The sequence below is a fragment of the Epinephelus lanceolatus genome, chromosome 13, assembly GCF_041903045.1.
Source record: "Epinephelus lanceolatus isolate andai-2023 chromosome 13, ASM4190304v1, whole genome shotgun sequence".
Classification (NCBI taxonomy): Eukaryota; Metazoa; Chordata; class Actinopteri; order Perciformes; family Serranidae; genus Epinephelus; species Epinephelus lanceolatus.
In genome coordinates this window covers 17,439,373-17,462,257 of record NC_135746.1, presented here as the reverse complement: position 1 = coordinate 17,462,257, position 22,885 = coordinate 17,439,373, and the positions used below count along the sequence as shown (strand labels likewise).

Here is a 22,885-nt window from a genome sequence, read left to right as displayed (position 1 = left end):
CCTATAGCCATATGTCCCATCACTGCGAGATCACGGCAATTCCTTTGGTGAGTACAAAGTTCTCATGACTGATAGAAATCTTTGGCAAAACTACAAAACTAAGACCCAAATTGTCATTTAAAAATGATCTCTTAATATCCTTCATGATTCCTTGTTTTTGTACACACACACACACACACACACACACACACACACACACACACATGACACACAAACAAAGCATATGATTTTCTTCATGGACTGCTGTGATTGCACTGTATGTGTGACCGATTGTTACATGACTGTGATCTGTGTGCGTGCAGGAGGGTTTGTGTAATGTCCCAGGACCCTTAAATTGTTGGTCACTTTGTGGAAAAAAACACATCATCTCAACAAGTTCTGATGAAAAGCTTCATGTTTTTTCTTTTTTCATTTTTTTCCAACAATCTACTAAATCAATGATGTTACTATTTCAGTTTCTGGCAGCCGTCACCTCCTCTCGTTTTTCCTTCATTTTTTATTCGTCCAAAGCTTCTCTGTGCGTCAGTCTCTCTGGTTTTCCAGCGGTGTACAGCTCAGGCCTTTACTTCATGTTGGTTCATCTCCAACCCGTCCTCAGCATCTTTATTGCCCAGGGCTGAGTTCTTCTTGCTGGGCTCGCATCCCAGAGCTTCGGCCTCTTCCAGAGTGGATGTTAGAGGTTTGCCCAGGGTCTCAGGCAACAACATTGTCAGAACTCCGATAACGAATGCCAGGATCCCCACGATGAGCTACACAAAGGTCATGATGGATAAAGGAGAACATTGATTTGTTAATTGATTGTTTGTTTTGTTGTCAGGCTGCCCCTGTAGATGAACTAAGACTGATAGAAACAGGGTCCAAAGGTGACAGAATAAACATCGTAATAAAACATGAAACCAGATCTGTTGTTCTGAGAGAACTAGCCGAGAGAGGACATGTATACCTGAGGTAGGTAGATCCACACATCAGCCAGATACACACAGAAGGGGGCCACCACGCTGCCAACACGACACATCATACTGCCACTACCCACTGCCAGAGACCTGGAGGGAGATCATAGACAGAGTCAGCAAAATTACAGGAGACAGACTGGGTGACGTCAGGGTGCAGACACAGAGGCTGCCACCACCAATATGAATAACAAGAATCAGAATTACTGAAAGAAGCATTACTTTAAAAGTGGATCATATCTGGAGCTGTGGATTACATCATTTTGTTGGTTTAATGATGTTTCTTGACTATTCTGTTTCTGACATGGAAAGACACTGAACGGCTAACTTAAAAGGGACACTTCACTCCAAAGTCAAAGATGCATATTTTTTCTCTTAAAGCAACACTTACCTTTCTGGAAATTTTACACTTCTCTTTGTTTAGGTTAAAATGCTATTAATAAGCTGATGGCACAAAATGTAAGTGAATTCCACCAGAGATAAAAACTCATAATTATACCATTCTCATATGGTTCTAAGAAATCTCCAACAGACGTAACCACTTGCATAACAATCCCCAACCCCCCCCACCCCCCCCAAGCCCCCCAGGATTATCTTCCTTGTTTGTTGCCAGTCACCAGTACTATCTAACATTAGCGTATACGTTATATTATAAAACCCATCAGTCATCACTGACCCTGGATAAGTTTCAAAACTCCAGGGTTGTGTTTGACTGTGCAGGACAGGTAAAATTATGTTTAGTTTGCTTCTAATATAACATATAACGTTACATGACAACACAGTATCCAGTTGCTAATGGCTAACGTTAGCCTACTGTAGCGTAGCCTCTGAAACATTAACGTTATCTTCCTTGTGCGTTTCCACTTAGTAGTAACGTTAACGCGACTATCTAACGTTAGCACTGTAACCTTATTCTAAAACTCATCAGCCATCACTGACCCCGGATAAGTTTCAAAACTCGGCAGGACAGGTAATGTTATGTTTAGTTTGCTTCTAATATAACATATAACGTTATATATGACAACATGGCATCCAGTTGCTAACGGCTAACGTTAGCCTACTGTAGTGTAGCCTCTGAAACATTAATTTTATCTTCCTCCTGCGTTCCACTTACTAGTAACGTTAACGCTACTATCTAACGTTAGCACTGTAAACTTATTCTAAAACTCATCAGTTGTCACTGACTCTGGTTGAGTTTTAAAACTCCGGGGTTGCATTTGACTGTCTTGGCTGTAACGTTACACTCGCTCTCCTCTTCCGTGTATCTAACGTTACCTTGCCAACGCCTACGTCTATCACAGACATAATGAGGACAAAATGGATGAGGGGGGAGTAGGCCTTTGGAGGGAGGTGGAGTTGTGGATGTTCAAATTTTTTCTAAGTGCTGTGTGAAATGTAAGAAAGGTAAGAGTAGCTTTAACTGTAGTGCTGTTTATTTTCATATTTTTCTTTCTACTGAACTACACCTGCCAACAGTATCACCACGCAGAAAGAAGCCCAAATCTGCTGCTAGCTCACCTAGCCTGTTAGGTAGCAACCTAACAGTAAAGCTAAGCCGAGGAGGGCGCCATTAATGATTACATCCTGCAGTGTCATCAGCACTTTTTTTCTGGGTTCCTGTCGCCCCCGGTCCCCCTCCCTAGCTCGTTACACTTCACCTGCTCTCTGAGGAGATGGACGAATTATCCGACGCCACGTGAATCCCTGAAACATGCTGTATACATACTGCTGCGTCAGTAGCTTCCACTTTAGTAGAAAATTATGACAAAAAGTCACATGGAATGAGTAGTAGGCCATCTGAATGTGGAAAAACAGACATATTGTTGAATTTGCACATAATTTTTCTTTCCTCTTTGTTTGGTAAATGGACGAAATGTTTTCAGAAAGAAAGAAAAATTTGAAGGGGTTAATATTTATAGGTTATTATGCAATGGTTTCAGACGTCCGGCTCACTTGAGATCAAATATGTGTCCCCTGAACTAAATGAGTTTGACTTCCCTGTTCTAAGGTCATTTTGGTAAAAGTAAAGCGAAAGTAGTGTAATAAGTTACTTATCACTCTACACAGAGAGCAATATTGTAAAGTAACTTATTACTTTAACATGAAGGTAATTAGTAATATGTAACGTCTTACATTTTGAGAGTAACTTTCCCAACACTGGTGTTTTGTTTCTGTTGGCTCTCACCTGATGATGGTTGGGTAAAGCTCACAGGTGTACAGGTAGATGAGACCAAAGGCGATAGCGATGGCGAACTTCCCTGTCATACAGAGAGCGATGGCCAACGCTTCGATGTCCTGTGGAAACGGGAAAGAAGTCTGTTGAACAGCGAAACAAAAACTTCCCATGTTTATCCCATGTTTCACAGTGAAGTAAACAGACACTTTAGTTGCATATATTTCACATCGTTTGTGAATCGTTTTGAAGGGCAAAATTTACTGTAACAACCTTTACCCTCTGAGTGATGTTACAGCTGATTCCATCATACACAAAAATAAAACACTTGACCTTCACTGACTCCACTAATAGTCAAGCTTTAAACAAGAGCACAGATTCTCTCACAGCACTCCTCGAACTGAGACTCACCCTGACTTAATTCTGTTTATCACATTTTCTCATAAGTGATCTAATAAAGTGAATGAATTTACTTCAATATTATAATTTGTGGCAACACAGAAACAAAACTGTTTAGTTATTAACTAAACAGTTTTGCATGCATGTGTACTGTGAGTGAGCATGTGTGTGAAATAAAGAAAATATCCATGGACATGGCAGATACTAAATTCATTTGTGCACATATTTAATGGAATGGGAGTTGAAGTGTTTTGTAATTGTACATACATGTATTCATATGTGTATCTACATATTTAATGTGTGCAAACACTATTTATAATGATGTCCTGCATGGCCTGTTAAAAGAATTAGAAAACACTCCAGCGTATGAAATCGAGGACATAAAAGACAGTTTAAACAAACTTAAAACTCAAGTAAAATCAGGAAAGGCTCTCTGAGGCTGTTGCAGGGATCCAGGTGTGAAGGTGTGTAGAAGTTAAAATTGATTGTAATTTTTTCAAAATATTTCTACGATGATAAAAACACAACCTTTGTGACTTGATGCCCAAAACTTAAATTACTGTCAAACCGGACTCCAAGATTTCTTGCAACAGGTTTGATATTATCCAATAGGGGACCAGCCAAAGGCAGAATTTGTTAAGTAACGTGCTGAGTTCAGCTGAAGAAAACTTTTAGACATCCATATATGCACCATATACACTTTTTTGAATGGCACCTACAGCTGCACAGTGCTGGTTTGTAATGGTATACCACATGTGCATGCAAATAAGATGTTCTTGGAAAGTGAGCTGTGACCTTAAAAGCCCCAGTGCTTCTCTTACAAACACCTAGAGAACTAAGTCAGTCTGTTGCTATGACGCAACATATACAGACAACAACACCGACGTTCAGAGAGGAGGGAGGTGTTGTGTGAGGTGATCCACTTCAAATAAGCTATTATTTGACTGCTGGGCTGAATCCAACTATCTTTTACTTTGGAATAAACATGTTTATTATTCTATCTTTCAATGAGTCTGTCGTGCTATGGTGTGTAATTAGAGCTAGCAATATACTTATATGGAGCAGCCTCCTGCCCATCTGAGCCTAAACACTGGTGTCTTATTTCTATTACAAGAAGTTGGTGGTGGTGGGAGTGATTTTGTTTTCATCCTGCAGATGCCAGACCTGCTAAAAAGCTATAATTGTGTGCTGACAGTATGTGGTGCTTAGTAAAACGTACAGTGTTTCTATTTGGATGTAATACAGATATGGTGAGTAAAGCCCCTGTAATAAGTGTAAACGCTTGGAGGTTGATTACCGAAACTCCCTCACTAATTCAGTACAGTGTAGCTGTGTATATGTAGACAAGCACAGCATTCAAAAGCAAGAGCACTAAGCCACAATGAAAAGAGATTTTTAAGGGTACTTTCTGAGAGAGTGAGGTTTTGACTGTGTTGCATTACAAATCTTCAGAAACTTACAAAGAAACTTGCTCAACCAGCAACTCAGGCCCAGAACAGAAGAGCCCATTGTGCAAAGATCTATAGAAAGACCTATAGGACATATACAAAAAGTGCAACCAGTGTGAAGTTGAGAGCTGAAAACCTAAGCTGGCATAAGAAGCCAAATTAACTGCTTCTCTTTGTTTCCAAGTCTTTATGCTAAGCTAGGGTAAGATGACAGGCTCTGGGGTGTAGCTTCATGTTCACCCCACAGAGTGGTATCAGTCTTCTTTTTTAATTGTCAGCTGGGAAGTGAATCAGCATAATACTCAAATGTCGGACAGATTCCTACAGTCTGGGTAAAGCAAAAATAAATATGTGTAATGAGTTTGTCACACCACAGATAAAGGTGTTATTAAGCACCAAGCCAAATTTGAATGATTTAAAAAACGTCTTCAAGTATATAAAATAAGGTTTCAGAATCATGAGAAAACAGGTAGTATTCTCTGCTCTGACAGGCTGGGGGCGTGTCTGTGGAATGTGCTGAAGCCCCGCCCACTCACAGGGAGGCTGCAGCCTCTTTAAGGTGCTGTACACATGCCGCATTTTTGCACCCTCAAATTCATTGTTCTTAATGTAGACGCATTCAAACGCCAGAGTGACGCCAGAGCAATACCACACAGTGCGCATCAGTTCCCATGCGCCTATTTTTCAGGGTGTGAAAGCAGCGTCCTGACTCTTTTTAAATTACATAGGAGCACATTGTGATCCTTTTGTGTGTCCAGAGTAGATGGCATAACAATAAAGCAAACACGTTTCAATCCTGTTTTCTTTTGACATCACTAGGGTTAGCTACGGGGGACCTCACGTGTTTCTGTTACAACACTGGCTGACACACAAACAGTGCCTGGAAGAAGATCATCTCTGCACTCATGATTTCAGGTAAATAGGCTAAGATTCAGCATTTATTAAGGTTGCTTAGCAACCTCAAACGCAACCTACTCCCGTACACTTGAAAGCTGGCACAAAAAAGCCACAAGCGTAGCAACCAGGGCCTGACCTCGCATTTTCCAGAATCAAAGTCGGAGTCAGAGGACACTGACCTGTCCGAAAATCAACCTAATTTTTGTCAGTCTGCAACAGACTGGTACTTTTTATTTATTTTTTCAAACAACAACAAATTCAACAGCTCCTGTTCTTATAAACTGTAGGGGCGAGGTTTATGCTAAAGGTTGCCCCATTGTGTGTTTTCTAACATGTGTTTATATGTTAACCTTAGATCTTACTTTACCCGGACTTAGACCACATAAGCACTAAAGAGCCCATCTTGTGATGGGATCACTCCAGCCACAAAACAGCGATCTGTGACTTACAGTATAACAATGTAGGCCAAGGGCATTAAGTGGAGAAGCAATGACCTTATCCATTTTGATCTAAACTAAACATCTGTAAGGTTTCCTAACTGCATGATGCAATGGTGCGATGCCATTGCGGTGACAAAATATGTCCAAATCAGACAGACACAGAAACACCTGACAAATCACTCGAAACTATTTCTGTAATAGCCGAGTAGGACCACCTTAATAACGTGAACTCAACATTCTGTTTCGCTGTCCATATCAGTCTGGACTCAGTGCCGCTCCCAAATACTTTCCAGAAAACTCCAATTGAGGCCAATCAGGGATCCACACTATAGCTGACAACATAAGCTGTAGGGCTGCCCCCGACTAAGAATTTTCCTAGTCGACCAATAGTCGTCATTTAGGGCCATTAGTCGACTAGTCGCCCGCATGTTTACAATATTAATTTATTTATTAAATGATATATTTTGTGCGGGGCAACACAATGGTTTGAGTTGAAGGTGTGAGAAAGAACAGTATCAGTAACATTGTTAACACTGTGCTACATTACAGAGAAATACAAAACCGTACTAATGAACCTTCATTAATATAGGCCTATATTTTATCTACAAGTGCACGTCACACACTGAGCGAGCCGCCTGTTAATGACGCTGTCTGCAAAGCAGTAATGATTGTGCTAAGTGGCTAATGGGCATGTAGCTGCTTACATGTTTCACATGATACGTCATGTTTGTAGTTGACAAATGATAGGCAAATGTTTGCCTGCAGAGTTCACATGTCAACTTGGGTTGGCTTGCAGAACAGTAATGGCAGCTCCCAAAACAAGAAGTACCAACTCTTACATTAGTAGAGTAAACACAGCAATAAGTGAGGTTATTGCAGAAATCAGGTCAATAACAGTTTAAAAAGAACAAAAGTATGCTGGGGGGGGGGGGATATTTTAGCGTTCTTCCAGATGGATTTGGCAAAAGCTTGATTTATCAACTGGCTCAGTTGGTGACAAAGATGTTTCCCAGTGTTTTGTTACCCTGAGTGGCTGAAGGAGTTTGTCTGGGTAGTGTTCTCCCGCCCCTTGAAAGTGTTTGGAGCGGCATTGAGTCCAGACAAATACAGAAAGCAAACATAATGTTGAACTCACGTCATCAGGATGGGCTCACCAGGCTGCTTCTGTGGTAGTTCCTGCTACAACTGGTGTCACAAGGACCACATTTTGCCATGATGACACACACACACACACACACACACACACACACCCAGACTTACGAGGTGAAAACAATACCACCCTTCACAATGTTGTTGTGGCTGGTAAATATGAATTAAATCATGTATATGCTGAACATGCAGCATCACACACTGATATGAGGTTCAGACATTATCTAAACCTTCACACCAGTGGTCGAGGAAGTGTACAAACTGACTGCACTGCACAGTGAAGCAACTAAAAGGGAAGGAAGGGGAGATAATCTATCCTTATCACAACAGACTGCCAGGCGAGCTGGACCTGGCTGCTTGTGCACTTGTTTGATTGGATAACAAAAGAATGTGAGTGTCCTCTGTACATCTGTCCCGCCACTAAGAGTTCTACTTTTCATGTAAGTGTTTCATAACACTTCAATCCCATGTAGAACTCTTCTGTCATACATAGAGACTGTGGTATGTTTGCTAAGGTAAGCCATATTTGTCCATGTTATTTACCAAAGAAGATTGCATACACTCTGGTATGTAAGAGGCCATGTTAGCCTGCACATGGATTTTCCTGTCCTGTCTCCCTTCGTCTCTTGTTCACCGCTCCGTTCAGAATGGTTTTCAATGTCAAAGGTCATATTTACTTGGACGTTAGCGGCAGCTGTTTCACAACCCGACCATAAGCAGTATTAATTTGGGGCAGAGCTCACAACACACACAGAGGAGACTGCATGGGTCGTATATCAAGGTTCAAAAGGAACAATGGTAATGTTAGGACAGTAAACTCAAGAGCCGATGGTGTAAGAGACAATACTTTAAAGGGACAGTTCACCCCAAAAATCAAAAAGATATTATTCCTCTTACTTTAAGTGCTCTTTATTAATCTAGATTGTTTTGGCCTATAAAAGTACTAGATGGCACTCGGCTTATGGTGCTCAAGGTGCCAAAAAAGACATCTGAAAAACTCAACAGCAATGTCTCTTTCCAGAAATCATAACCCGCTTACTCAAGATATTCCACAGACCTTGTTTTTTTTGTTTTGTTTTTTTTAAAGATATTTTTTCGGGCATTTTTAGCCTTTAATGGACAGGACAGGGAAGCGTGAAGGGGGGAGAGAGAGAGGGAGTGACATGCAGCAAAGGGCCACAGGATGGAGTCGAACCCGGGCCGCTGTGGCAACAGCCTTGTACATGGGGCGCCTGCTCTACCACTAAGCCACCGACACCCCGCGCAGACCTTGTTGTGATCAGTTTTATGTAGGAACTATTTTCTTCTTACCGATCTACACCTGCCAACTGAATCACTGTGCCAAAGGAAGCGTGCATCTACTCATGGACGGGAAGACTCTTGTTTGTGACAGAAGGAGATGTAAATATTGATGACATTCTCCTCGGATGAAGTGTAACGTTAGCTAGCTCAGTGGTGCTAGCAGTACTGAACTGCTGTTTAGATTAGTATTGTTGCTATTTGTTATTGTTTACCTCGAGGTAAACATGACAGGGTGATGATAATTGCTGCTTGTGGTAAAGTTGTTAGTTAGTTATTACTTATAAGTTAATTAGTTAGTTGACCTGTAAGATGAGTAGATGCACGCTTCCTTCTGCGCAGTGATACGGTTAGTTAGTTTGGTAGAAAGAAAATAGTTCCTACATGAAACTGCTCACAACAAGGTCTGTAAATTATCTTGAGTAGCCGGGTCATGATTTCTGGAAAGAGACATTGCTGTTGAGTTTTTCAAATGTATTTCTTGGCACTTTGAGCACCACAAGCTGAGCATCATCTAGTTCTATTACATTGGAGAGAAGGCAGACATCTCTTCGGCTGATATCTCCAACACTCAGCAACACACACCAAAACGATATAGATTGATAAACAGCACTACAGGTAAGAGGAAAAATATGTATTTTTGATTTTGAGGTGAACTGTCCCTTTAAAAGAGCCCTATATTACAGATTGCCTGTGGTACCGATTCTTACTTAAAGGTTAATTTATTGCATTTAATGTGACAGAATGATTTGAGTAGCACCTGGCCAATTCCTCTTAATTTAGGGTCAAATACGGATGAAAAGTTTGGAACAGAATTCTGGTTATAAACTTGAATTTTTAAACTCATATTTATGTTTGTTTTTTTCTTGTGGAGCGACTATAAATTGTGTTCGAGCCATAGATTGTACAAAAAGATAGATGACATGACAGCTCCCACACATGACAGCTGGCACACTGCAGTACAGGTCACAAACCGCGCCACAAACCCCACCTGTCAGCGGATGGGACACGTGTCAAACTAAAAAAATCAAAGTACATGTCAACGTGTTTACCAAAAATGGTAGCTGTCATTTTAGGTAGTTCTTATCATGCTGATGTAATTCCAAGTGTTTGTTTAGCTGGTCAGTTTGGTTATAACTACTTATTAAAAGGTGGTTTGACGACATGGCTGACAGCTGTGTGTGACAAACGGCGTGCTTCTGATTAATGGTGTTGCTCGGAATTGGTTGGATGGGTGTATGGGTGGGAACACGATACCGCAGAGATCACTACTGCTCAGATTCTGGCTCCAAATGACATCACCAGCATAGATGGCAATGGCTGAATCCAGGATATTTTGGCTTCATTGTCATACAGTGGGAGGAAGTTGAGACCCAGATAGCACACATACATCTGGCCGACATTGGCCTGAGGACAACATATCGGTCCTGAATTTATAACGTCTGACAAGCGTCGGCCGCATGGGCGGATATCTTTAAATTTAATATTCTTTTGTCCCAGCTCATCAAACGTCTCTGTTACGTCGGCTTTGGGTCGGCCCAGTACCGTAGAATGTCTGCGGTGTTTGTTTGGAACTGAGCTCGCAGGACACAGCATCTCATCACAGTTGGTTTCAGGTAAGCTAATTGGAATAAATTGGCAGAAAATAGCTATGTTGTTTCTTCTGTGACCGTTAAAAGAGGTTCCTGGTGAGTGGCGAGGCACGACTGGGTGTATATAGCACAGGTCCCCACCAGCTAACGTTATCTTTCGTTAGCTGTTAGCTAGTTTAGCGGTTTAGCTCATGTTAGCTAACAGGCTACAACTGTGGTGTTTTCATTTTATTTTCCGTAGTTGACGTTATCTGCTCATCTGGTTATCGTGAGCGCTCCTTTTGGGTTAAAGTGGAAGTGCCCGGAGCTGCCACCCATGGTCCCGCGGCCCCCCGGCCTGACCTCCGGGGCCCTGGACGGGTGCTCAAGTGTGGGTGAGAAGAGCGCAGAGGACTACGGAGGTCAGGCGGGGCGGGCCAACGCTGTGTATCCCAGAACGGGTGCTCAAGTGTGGGTGAGAAGAGCAGAGAGGAGCGCGGAGGTCAAATAAAAGGGGTCGTTAAAGGGGTTTTTTTGGGGAGTTTTTCCTTATCCGCTGCGAGGGTCATAAGGACAGAGGGATGTCGTATGCTGTAAAGCCCTGTGAGGCAAATTGTGATTTGTGATATTGGGCTTTATAAATAAAATTGATTGATTGATTGAAATAGTGAAGTTTAAGGATGCCTTCGGTATGTTGTTAATGTGATTTTATGGGCAATTTATCAGTCGAGGTCTCCTCCTCTGCAAAGCAAACTGACCCGGTGGCTACAGGTAATAGCGCAGTTTTGAAACCGCTGTTTTTCCGAGATGAAGGACTGATTGTTGAGCTGCTGTTAACAGTTAACGGAGTTAACACCGGATCCCGTTATTTAGCAGTTTCAACACTAAATTAAGGAGAGTGACGGACCCAAAGCCTTCAATCTGGCTAAAAGACAGCTGAAATGCTAAAAAAAAAAACATACAGTGGTGAAGTTGGGATTTGTTTCTTGAAGTTACGTGCTCATCGTCTTTTCTGTCTCTTGCAGGCTGCCAGGAGAAGCGGACTGGCCATCAGATATTGTTTGTGGAAATTTGAAAATAAAGTTTGTCAAATTGACTTTTGTCTCTTCATTGTGCACACTTACACACGAAATAGGGTAACAGTCAGCTATTTTTGAATGTTAGAATTAATTTCTCACATTGAATGGTGAAATATTTGTAGTTTGAAAGGTCCGACTTAAATGAATAAAGGTCGTAGTTAACGAAGCATATGAATATTAATGAAGGAGCGCCTACTGAGCGCAGCTTCTTTTATTGATCGTTTGAACGTCGCGTGGTGGTCATTTTCGATTAAAGGCCGACGTCTCAGCGATGTCTTGGCAATGAGCAAACGCTCTCCCTGCTACGTCTTAACGATCTATGACGTCGGCCCGATGTATGTGTGCTATGTGGGGATGTATCGTCCATTTCTATATACAGTCTATGGTTGGAGCCAGTAGTTAAATAACCTCAAAAAATAAAAGTCTTGATGTGTGTGTGCAATATCGTGAAGTAAGATTTAACAATTCAAACACTTCTCTCAGACATACTGTCTCTCTCTCACACACACACTCTCAGTACGTACAGCAGGTACCACAATGATGAGCATGCAAGCGACTCCGGCCAGAAGCAGAGCTGGGGCACAAGTCTTCTTCCTGCCAATCCGGTCCATTGCAAAACAGCCAACTAGATAGGAGGGAAGTTCCACTGCACCTGGAAAGAGCCCATCACAGCAGCTGTTGGTCAGAGGTTATCGTGACCCTGGCACACTGACACTGAGACATTCTATCTTGGGACCTAAATAACTGGCATCTGCAGTGCTGGTGAAGCTCAGGCACTCAGATGTGCTCCAAATAAGTGGGGATTATAAATGTTCCCATTGGACATTAAGGGGAAGAAAATTTAATCAGTGTCTTCTGTTAAGTATACAGAGGAAAAAAGACCAAGTAAATTGAATTTAAATACCGCATGTAATCTGCTGAATTGATCAAATGTTATTCCCAGTAACATATGAAGTGTTTAAGATGTGCCTTTGTGAGGAATAATATTTGTCTGGGAAAAACCCTGTGCTTTCAAAATAGTATTAAACAATACAACAGTTCTTGATTTGTTTAACAGAAAAATGTTTATTCAGATGCAAATCTAATTTTCTTTATCAGATGAAAAAAACACAGGGAAACTATTAAGCTCGCAGATGGAGAGCTGTTCTTCTAATTGCTTGCAGGCTTATTTGACCTTCTACGTTACCAAAAACAGAGCAGTAAACAAAGCTAAACTGGAGAGCAGAAATGATTTCACTGCCTTCACACTGACGTAATATTATCCTAACTAATATAGACGAACATGATAGTTTATAATGTAAGCATACAGCACAAACACTGCAAACAGAGTAAAGTGTTGAAGCTGAGATCCCCAGACAGCTTTAATTAGTGCCCTGTTGAATTTGGTAAACAGCCATACTGCACACACACTCATATAACGGAGTAAAGACACACAGACATGAACTCACTTTGCATTTAAAACCCACATGTTGTAAAGCAGCACAACCGCTGTCAACAATCCACCCGCAAACACTAAATATGACCTAATGCACTTTCACACTCATCAGCCAATCACTTACCAGCCAGGAAGAGGTTAACATACTGGTTCCCTCCTAGGTTGACTGAGCCCAAAGAGAAGACGTAGTAGCCCAGGCTGCCAATGAACCAGATGGCCCACACTGTGCACGTGCGGCCCGCCATCCTCCAGCTACCAAACAGATCCAGGATGGACAGCTTCTTCTCGGACTGCACTGGACACTCCTCCGCCTCCTCCAGCAGAGGTTTGCTGTTCACCTTCCCCTCTGGCTCCAGGAGCTCCTGCACCTTCAGCTTGCACTGAAGGCCGTTGAAGCGGGCGATCTTGTCCAGCAGGGACTGAGCTTCCTTGTAACGGCCCTTGGCCACCAAGTAAAAGGGCGTTTCAGGGAACTTCCAGCAGAGGAGCAGGAAGGGTGAGGTGCACGTGGAGAGGATGATCTGGTAGATCCACCAGACCCGCACCAGGTAACCGGTCAGAGCCACCACCATGATGCCCACAGCAAAGGCAGCGTGCACGTGCATAGAAGTCCACGTGCGAACCTTGATGCCAGTGAACTCCGTGACGTAGACAAACACCACCACGAGGTAGCCACTTGATACCTGCCAGATGCAAAGATGAGAGGAAGAGAGGACACGATGTCAAGCTCAGCTCACATCCCAGCTACATCAGCTGATCTCGAACAGACCAGTCAACTGATGGAGCAGCTGATTGATGGGAGTCAGCTGATAGATTACATGATTCCTTTCTATGCAACCAATTGACGAATCTCATTCAGGGCGCCCTATTTAAACTGCTCTGGCCTGCCTACTGTTGCAGCTTCCTCTGCAAGCTGCTTTGCAACCTGCCTCCACCCCAGTTCCTCCTTTTCTGACTTAGGCTTTCCACGTAGGTGTATGGAAGGGCAGGGATGTGTGCTCTCTCTGCCTTACGGCTTTCCGTGTAGGCGCGTGGAAGAGGCTTTCTGCGTAGGCTTGAGGAACGGCAGAGGCCCCAGAACAGAGCCATAACACCAAATATAAAACTGCAAATGGGAAGTTTTCTTTGACTTAAGTGGTCCTGACTGAAGTAAAAAAAAATACAATACAAGACTGAGTAAGACTAGAGCAGCAAAACCACTGAGTGTATTGAAGTGATCATTTATGAAATCAAGTATCAAGTTACATAGTCTTGCTTTACAGTTGAAAATTGGAGGTTTCGCTTTCTGCTTTCTGCCACAGCACAGAAGCCAAGTGTGGAGACAGTTCTGGCAATGCAAGACAAGGGGTTGTTTCACCAGTGAAAGACCAATGTGCATAAAGATGGCCAGTGTTAGTGTTAGAGCAAGCAATGTCGGATTCAGCCATACATGTTTGGGTCTTAGTCAGGCCCAGACTCAGATGAGGAATCTGTTGTGCACCAAAATCGGAGATTAGCAAACATATCAGAATGGGAAGTGCAATTAGCATCCTTTATTTATATATTGTTTTGTTAGCTTGTTAGCTTGTAACTGGCAGTGGCTGATTTGACAGTGTATTCACATTGGTCTCGTTTACATCCAAAAACTGCGCACTCTACCATGTTTGTTGCTTATTAGCTTGTTAGCATGCAGGCTAACTGACAGAGGCTAACACAGCGTTAGTGCTTGTGAAACATACAATATGCGCTACTATGTGGTTTTTGGTAGATAGTGGAAGGAAGCTCCAGGATCCAGTTTACATCCCAAAACTACACACCTTACCATGTTTGATGCCAAAACTTTAAATATGCTAATGCTAACTAGGCTCTATGTAGGCTACTGAAGAGTCCGCTCTACACTGAAAGTTTCAAGTTTCTTTGCTGGTGTTGTATCCCCTGACCAGTGGCATATGGTAGTTATGATGAGGCCCAGTACACACTATTATGACGGGCCGTTGTGCCAGATTTTGCATCGAAACAGCTACCATATGCAGCATTTTATAGTACTATAACATGATCAAATACAGACTTGACGTTGGACAGCATCAACATACATATTACCAATCATCCCTGCAAATCTGTGTATGACAAAGACACCAAATAAAATAAGAAATTATTCATTCCATGGATTTTTTAAATAGTTTATTTATAATTCATATAGTTTTTGTAAAAACAAAGAAAAAAAAGAAAGATTGACGGAGAAGCGTTTGCCTTCTCAAGGGCATATATAGCAGAAAACAGCATTTGTATTTCAACGTGTGTTCTTTGAAGCCAAACGTATTTCTGAGGTAGCAAACTGAATCACTCGCAAAGGCCCATTCTCTGTCCCCCCAGTGCAACAGCATTGCCTGCACTGTCTATATTTAAGCCCCTGCCCCTGACAAATGGTGTTGTCTGTATTAGACAGTGATTGGCTTTCAAACGGGTGACGTACTTAATCTAGTTTGCCTGGAGTACATTTGAATTTGACATTTCAGGGAAGAGCAGAACGTTTCCACTTTAGTAAAGGAATGTGAAAACACTTCTTTGAAAACATTGCACTGAACAAGTCAGTCCAGTCAAGGCACAGTTTCATTGTAATATGTGTTTATTTTTTATGATGGTGCAGATGGACATGTGCAATTGATGGATGTATTGTTGTTTTTACTGTTTTATACTGCAGACACTAAGTTCGAGGCAGCTTTCCCACTGGGACTATAAAGTCTATCCTATTTTTGGGAAAAGGGGACTTTTTATGTTGTTTTCTGCGTCAGATCTCTTTTAAACTCAGTGAATTACATGTGGCAGTAATCAGGTGTTAAGTCCCTGTTTTTAAGACCGAGTCTGGACTGGGTTTAGCGTGGCTGTGCAGCATGTGCCTTCACTATCAGAGAGCCTATGTGAAAAACAACAGCTGTAGCTGAGGAGGACTGGGGGGGATGGTAGAAGACGGCGAGGAGTGAAACAGGGGACTAACTGTGGGGGCTCTTTCGGCACAACTTCACTGCTGTGCGGACTAACCTTAACCATAATGACTCCCTTCCTCTACCTTGTAAACATGGTGTTTTATGCACATATTACTCTTCACACAAAAACACCAATGTGCGCACACAAAGACACATTAAAGACACTCTTACTTTCTTGTTCTAAAGCTGTTTATCCCCTGAATTCCTTCTCATTGCCTACTTTGAACATTTCTTTGACTGTTGCACCACCTGACCTTTAGCAGTACGGGACCTGGTTGAATTTGTAGGACGAAATCAGATGTTTACATTTTACCAAACAGCTTGTGCAAGAACATCCACTCAGCTGATGTTAATGTAAATGCATATGCCAGAAACCCACATGCAGAAACACAGATGGTGCCCTCCCAGCACATAAGGAGGCAGAACTGTAGAGTTAAAGTTTCACTGTCACAGTGAGTTAAATTCTTATTATACACAGCTAGGACACACATCTTGCTTTAGTTTGCGTGTTGGATAGACTGCATTATGACTAACAGGATATGGTATTCATAGCAATTGGCTGAGAAATTGTTTTGTAGAAAAACATCTAGAAATTGGACACATGGTGATCCAAATGAAGCACGTCTGTTAGCAAACAGGGAGTGGAAAGTAAGGCACCTCCTTTGTCTCATACTGGCTTTGGGTTCAAGTGTTTGTGACAGGTTTTCAAAATGACAGCCACTACTGTTTTGAAAATGTTTTTGCAAAATGGAGAAGCCATCAGGAGCAATTTGGGGTTCGGTATCTTGCCCAAGTATACTTTGACAGACTGGAGGAGCCGGTAATCGAACTGCTAATCTTCCCATTAATGGACCACCTGCTCTTCCTTCTCAGCCACAGCCGCTGAGACCTCTAAGGAGACCTCTAACGTTAGTGTTAATGTACTAGAAGTTTGACATAGATCAGTCATTTCCCCACCTGCACCAACCATGCCATGCAAGAACACATACGGATACACAACCACATATGATAAGCACACATACAGCGTATAGTACACACACTGAACTCACCATGGCGAGGAGGAAGCGGAGCACCATAAAAAAGTAGTAGTTTCCAGAAAATGCCACAGCCACTCCGAGTCCAAACTGGCAGAGACTGGTGAACATCAGGATCCTCACACGGCCAAGTCTGGAGGACAGAGGTACCAATGCAGGTAGAGAAAGACAGAGAGATAAAGTGACTGAGTTGACATGTTCAGGTAAGAGATGCATTAAAAGGATACTCAGCCAATTTTCAACCAGCTTTGTGTCAAAACAGTGTGAGTAGTATGTGTAAATGATCAGTGGTACAGTTCCCTCCATTTTACCAGAGCCCAGACCTCTCTGCTCATCTCTTAGCTCAAATGACGCATCACCCAGTGCATTTTTGCTGTTTCTAGGGCTGTTGCCATGGATGCATAAAAAGACCTGGGTACAACACTGGAGGTGGGGCCACATTCATTCCTAGGTAAGCTGCTCAGTAGTGCATGAAGCCAAAAAAACTCAACACTGCGATGACACAGAGCTGGTTGAATATCAGAAAAGTTTTCCTGCTTCCCTTCACTGGTTCCTGCACAGCAGGGTCAGTCTGCTAATAGGTAGGCATTGTCTTCGGAAACATATTTTAGTGCACTGTTTGGCTTTATACGAGAATTTGTGAAGCCTTAATGTTTCCTGTAGTTTTAAACATAGGCTGAGAAAACTGAGCTCAAACAGTAAAACGAAGCAGTGTTGATCAAATATGACCTAAGATTCTGTTACTGTGTTGCCTATGTCTCTCCTAAAAGGTTTTCAGAAACATATTTTAGCTTACTGTTCAACTGTTATTCAAGAGTGTTTGTTACCAGCTGGCCACCATATTGTTTTCTGTGTAAAAATAGCCAAGCTCACATTACATCACCCACCAGCTGGAGCGTTTATTCGTCTGATTCAGAGTATAACATAAACATGGGGTGGCACTTTGTTTTGAACATGGCAGAGATGCTCCAGCTCCTCTTCTCTCTGCTTGCTCAGTTAAACTTGACCTCACAGTGTGAGCCATGGGGACTAAGACTTGGACAAAGCCCAGCCCATTGAGGCATTCAACCATAAGACCATGGATAAAAACACAAGATCAGTGAGGTGTGATGATGAATAATTAATCCAAAATATTAACCACCATCAGCACTTATTCCTCACTTTATGAGATAGTTGGGCAGAAATCAAAGCTAGCATACCCTCGACTCGAGACCAAAGTCCTCCTCCTAAATGCTGACCTCTTCAGTTTTGGCTGGACTGTTTGACCGGGTCATCTGTCACATTCATCTCCTCTCCCTTCCTGTCTGTCATACTTCCAATCCCATCGTCCACAACAACCATCTACTTTTGTCACTCTAACCATCCCCTCCCCACATGCTTCATGCCTCCATGCTTAGCAGGTGACCGTAAGTGCACACTCAGCTCACATATCAGTGACTGGGCATGAGAGGACAGTATCATGTTGAGGCAGAAGAGCAGTGATGTCTCCTGAAGTTATAACTACATGTGTAAAGGATCATAAAGGCACGCTCTCTCAATCTAACCTCTTGTTTCTGTGCACACGTGAAAAGAACTTCCTGGCATGGTGAAACTACGTCACGTGTCTTACATGATATAATTTACCCTACAGTACCCATCTGCCTCCTCCTCCATCCTGCTTACCTGTCTGCAATGTCCCCGAACACCAGCGCTCCGATTAGCACCCCCACCATGAAGGTGGGCTGGCACAGCTTGGCTAACCACTCCTTCTCACACACCAAGTCCCAGTCCGTCACTATGCTCTGGTGAACTTCAGTGAGGTCATAAATAAAGTTCCCATTGCAGGTTTTCACTGTCTTGTTGCCATCAAAGTTATACGTGAAGGATTCTGGGTTCATGCGCAAGGCGCAGCGGCACTGGCTGAGCTCCCACTGATCTCCTTCAGCCGTCCTCACCACCAGGGGCCCGGTCCCCGGCTTGAAAACTGGCAGGATTTCTTCCAAGCTAGATGCCGTGAGGTTACCATACAGGACATCAGTGATGTTGCCTTGTGCACTGCACACAAAGTTTGGCGTCTGCACCAAGAAGACCGAGGCCAGGTAGTGGATCCCACAAGCTATGGCCTGGAAGACTGCTGCAAAGTACAGGCATGCCTGAAATCTGGAGAGACAGAGAATGCATGTCAGTGTTAATGCATGTCACAGCCTGAGAGACGACCAACACAACAGCATATAGTTCATCTCATCACAGATCGCACTCTGCCTTTTTATTTACTGCTTCACTTAATGAGTTTTTTCTTTTTTCTCCTTTCAAATTTATGTCTGTGCATTTGATATAACACATTGTAGTTAACTGTTAAATTGCAATTGTGCTTTATTGGCATAGCATTTCTTATGTGTAGCCATAAGAAATGCCATGCCAATAAAGCTTATTGAATTGAATTGAAAATGCATTAAAATATGCTGTATGAGCTGAAGAGGATATGATGAGTGATTTAGAATCAGAACTGGGGGAGCCCTTCTGTGCAGAGTTTGCATGTTCTCCCCGTGTCAGCGTGGGTTTTCTTCGGGTACTCCGGCTTCCTCCCACAGTCCAAAGACATGCAGGTTAATTAGTGACTCTAAATTGTCTGTAGGTGTGAATGTGAGTGTGAATGTCTGTCTGTCTCTATGTGTCAGCCCTGTGATAGTCTAGGTGACCTGTCTAGGGTGTTCCCTGTCTCTCGCCCATTGTCAGCTGGGATAGGTTCCAGCCCCCCATGACCCCCAACAAGATAAGCAGTTCAGAAAATGTATGAATGAATGCAAAATTGCCACCTTTACAATTCAGAGCTCTGCCCATGTGTGCAGTGAACAAATGTACATCACCACCTGCACTGGATTTAACAGAAATCTCCTTTTCCCTCTCGTACTGTGTAATATAAATGCTCTGTCTTGAAATGTAAACTGTTCTTTTTAGCCACAAAACAAGTGATTAAAACAACAATGGTGGTGGAAACAAATATATTTTGTTATGGCTACAAAAGGACAAACCACACAAGAACCATTTTTGATGCATTGTCCCCCAGTGAGATGTTTCTGTCTTCTACATTGGATGTGAAAATACCTCGGCGTCCATTAGCATGCCTCTTAGGCACAAGGATAGGAGAGCTTACACACTGCATTATGGCTGTAGCTTTTATGTAAGTTATATAACATATCATGAAGATGAATTGGAAATCACAAATCAAATTGTTTTAATATAGATAATTGGTTATAGACTTTATGGCTCTTTGTGAATATGACCATGGAGATGATGGACCCTGGATTTTTGTAAGATCCTATCAAGGGAAAATGGTTCATGAATAAACTTTATTGTATTTATGCTGCACATCTGTTATATTTTGTTTGATTTTGTATTTGTGTATAGTGTTGTGTTATTGTTTAACAGCATGTAGCTATATGTAGCATGTCAGTGTGCTGTGCTGTAGGAAACATTAAAAAAAAACATACTTGACATGTGCTTTGTGAGAAAACCCAAATAATTAAGAAGTTAAACCAGTCCAGTTTTTTTTTTTTACAACAAGGGAGAAACTGGAAAATTTGGTAAAAATTTCAGCATTTTAACTGCATTTTTATCTTTTTGGCACACTTAAAATGTCACAAAATGGGATTAATCATGCAGTTTTTAAAAATACATATAGTTATTTTAACAACTGCAACACTTAAGTTATTTTTCAAAAATCTACGCACGAGTTCATCGGTGAGCGTGTGCCAGAAAAACACGTTAAAATGATCACTCTGCACATGTACTGAAATGTAAAAATGATGACCTCTTTTTGCGTTGATAATGTTTGTTTTCAAAACGCATTCATAACATGGAGAAAAATAAGTTGAGAAGTTCCAAAGCTCCCCAACCGGCTGCTCATGATACCACAAAAACACCCCGAAATTCATTCACACAATAAAGGAAACATGTGCAGACAGTAAGTGTTTGATACCTTTTGAAATGTCCGAGCTCGTCGAATATTCTCTCCACGGTCATTTTCTAACGGTGAGTTTGTGCCACGAGGCTCCCGGTGCGTCTCTGTGTGTCTGTCCCCGGCGGCGGGCAGCGGATCCTGTGCGCCTCGGTGCCAAATAATGCACTGTGTTTTCCAACGGAGAGAGGAGTGAGGGGTAGGAGGAGCGCGCGCGCACACACACACACACACACACACACACACACACACACACGACGGGTCCACTTTCAGCTGCTGGATCAGCGGGAAGAAAGCACCTCCTCTCTGGCAGGAGCTGATGGTGGTGATGTTCTGGGACGTCATGATCAACACGTCATTAATGTGATCTAAAGGTGTGCTCGTCATCTGTTTATTTTGTTCTTGAAAGCAGATCAAGACAAATACTTTAAACTGTAGAGCCCTAAACTTCCTCGGGCAGTAACTGACCCTCTTTGTCATGATAATTGTGACCGTGATTACATCACACATTCTCACACAGTGGAGTAATCATGCAAAGTGTTTTCTCAGAGTTGTTTAGATTAAATACGTCACATGTATGTTCACCCCAGCCTGGCCTCACACACACACACATAATCACAGCTTAAAGCAGTGTTGCAGCTGGTATGTTGTTAGGGACTGTTCTTTACTTGTCAGAGGGGGAGGATGGCTGGAGTGTGACCCTCCTGAAACCACAAATATTCTTCAGTAGGCCTCCCTGAGTGACTGGAGGTACATGCATGACCCTCTCTCCACCATAAATTAGTCATTACATTTTTAAAACTCGCTCTTTGATGTTTGAAAGTTAAAAGTTGAAGACGAAATCCTGGAGTTAGAAAAAAGCCTTGGTTTATTTACTTTAATTTCACAGATAAACAATAAATCATGAAGACAATAAAGCCTCCACTAACATAGCATCTTAAGTGTTGTGTGTGATTTATCTTGGCTTCATATGAACAGAGGAAATCTCCACTTGTCGCTAGGCTAATTTATACAATGTAAAACGCCATAGGCTTGTGCTAATAATGTTAGCATATTATATTTGTTTGGAAAACGTGTTTAGTGTAAGACAGTTGTTTTGTCAGTGAACCTTGTGAGTTGTATTAGAGACGAAATTTGTAAAATTACCTTTGTTAAATGTTGCTGTTGTCTCTGGTTTCATATGAGAAGAGGAAAAGTCTGCTAGCTGTTAGGCTAATTTACACAATGTAGAATGCCATAGGCTTGTGCTAAAAACATTAGCATGTTGTATTTGTGGGGAAAATGTGTCCAGATAAAGACAAGTGTTTGTCTGTGAATGCTGCGAGTTATAGTGAAGCTGATTTGTGTACTTGTGTTTGAAGTTGTCTCTCTTAAGCCATGTTTTTTGAATCAACTAAACTTTACAGCACTTCACAGAAACCCCGCTGCCAACTGGTGTTTCGGAGTTGTAACTGTAGAGGGACACAGACACACCACCACACAAGTATAAATGCTCACGTGTGTAGGCTACGGTGTAGGCTCTGCATAGAACTGATGCAAAAGTATAAATACTGCTTAAGTTGCAACGGATGTGTCCAACGACCGTCAGAAATGTTAAAATCCAACACTTATTTCTGTTTTTCCAGTTTCTGGCTTTGATAAATGGGGTAATTTTGGGTATTTTTAAGGAAAATATACCTATGGATTTTTGAAGGCATGTTTTCTTTAAAAATTGGCAGCAAAATAATCATGAAACACAGCTATTTAAAGCTGTATGCCTCCCCTGAGCCAAAATAAACACAAAAGTTCCTCTCCAGTGCTTAAAAACTTATTTGACATGCCTCCTCCTTTTGACACCACACCCTTCCCTCTCATAAGTGATGAACAGTCCCTTATTACATAACACCTAAGGAAAGTTAACCCTCTTTGCTGTGACATCATCACACAATCAAGGCTGTGTGTGTGTTGGGTTTCTTTTGGCAGTATAAAAGTTATAAACACATTCCAGTTTAAAACATCTTTATTATGTTCATAAAAGCATTCATAAAGCACTGTTCTTATAAAAGAAACTGTCTCAGCTGACCCCAGTGCGCCACTATGCTACAGTTTCCAGGTTAAACAGTATGTTTCTT

The 22,885-nt window shown here is 42.1% G+C and overlaps 1 protein-coding gene across 1 annotated transcript; it reads right to left on the bottom strand.

The window, feature by feature from the left end:
* Positions 1 to 379: 379 nt before the first annotated feature.
* Positions 380 to 20,953, bottom strand: slc22a16 (solute carrier family 22 member 16). Its single transcript, XM_033647860.2, has 8 exons — positions 20,796 to 20,953; positions 18,500 to 18,976; positions 16,853 to 16,970; positions 12,965 to 13,523; positions 11,930 to 12,057; positions 3,136 to 3,245; positions 944 to 1,043; positions 380 to 749 (listed from the first exon to the last, which is right to left on the bottom strand). Exons 1-8 carry the CDS (start codon positions 20,837 to 20,839, stop codon positions 555 to 557), a joined length of 1,731 nt encoding a protein of 576 aa, XP_033503751.2. The 5' UTR covers positions 20,840 to 20,953; the 3' UTR covers positions 380 to 554.
* Between the last annotated feature and the right edge of the window lie 1,932 nt (positions 20,954 to 22,885).

Coding starts and splice junctions, on each gene's coding strand:
- slc22a16 (XM_033647860.2), bottom strand. CDS start 20,839: ATGACCGTGGAGAGAATATTCGACGAGCTCGGACATTTCAAAAG. Junction 12,058..12,964: donor TGTTAACCTCTTCCTGGCTG/GTAAGTGATTGG, acceptor GGCTCTTTCCAG/GTGCAGTGGAACTTCCCTCC. Junction 750..943: donor TGTGGATCTACCTACCTCAG/GTATACATGTCC, acceptor ACCTTTGTGTAG/CTCATCGTGGGGATCCTGGC.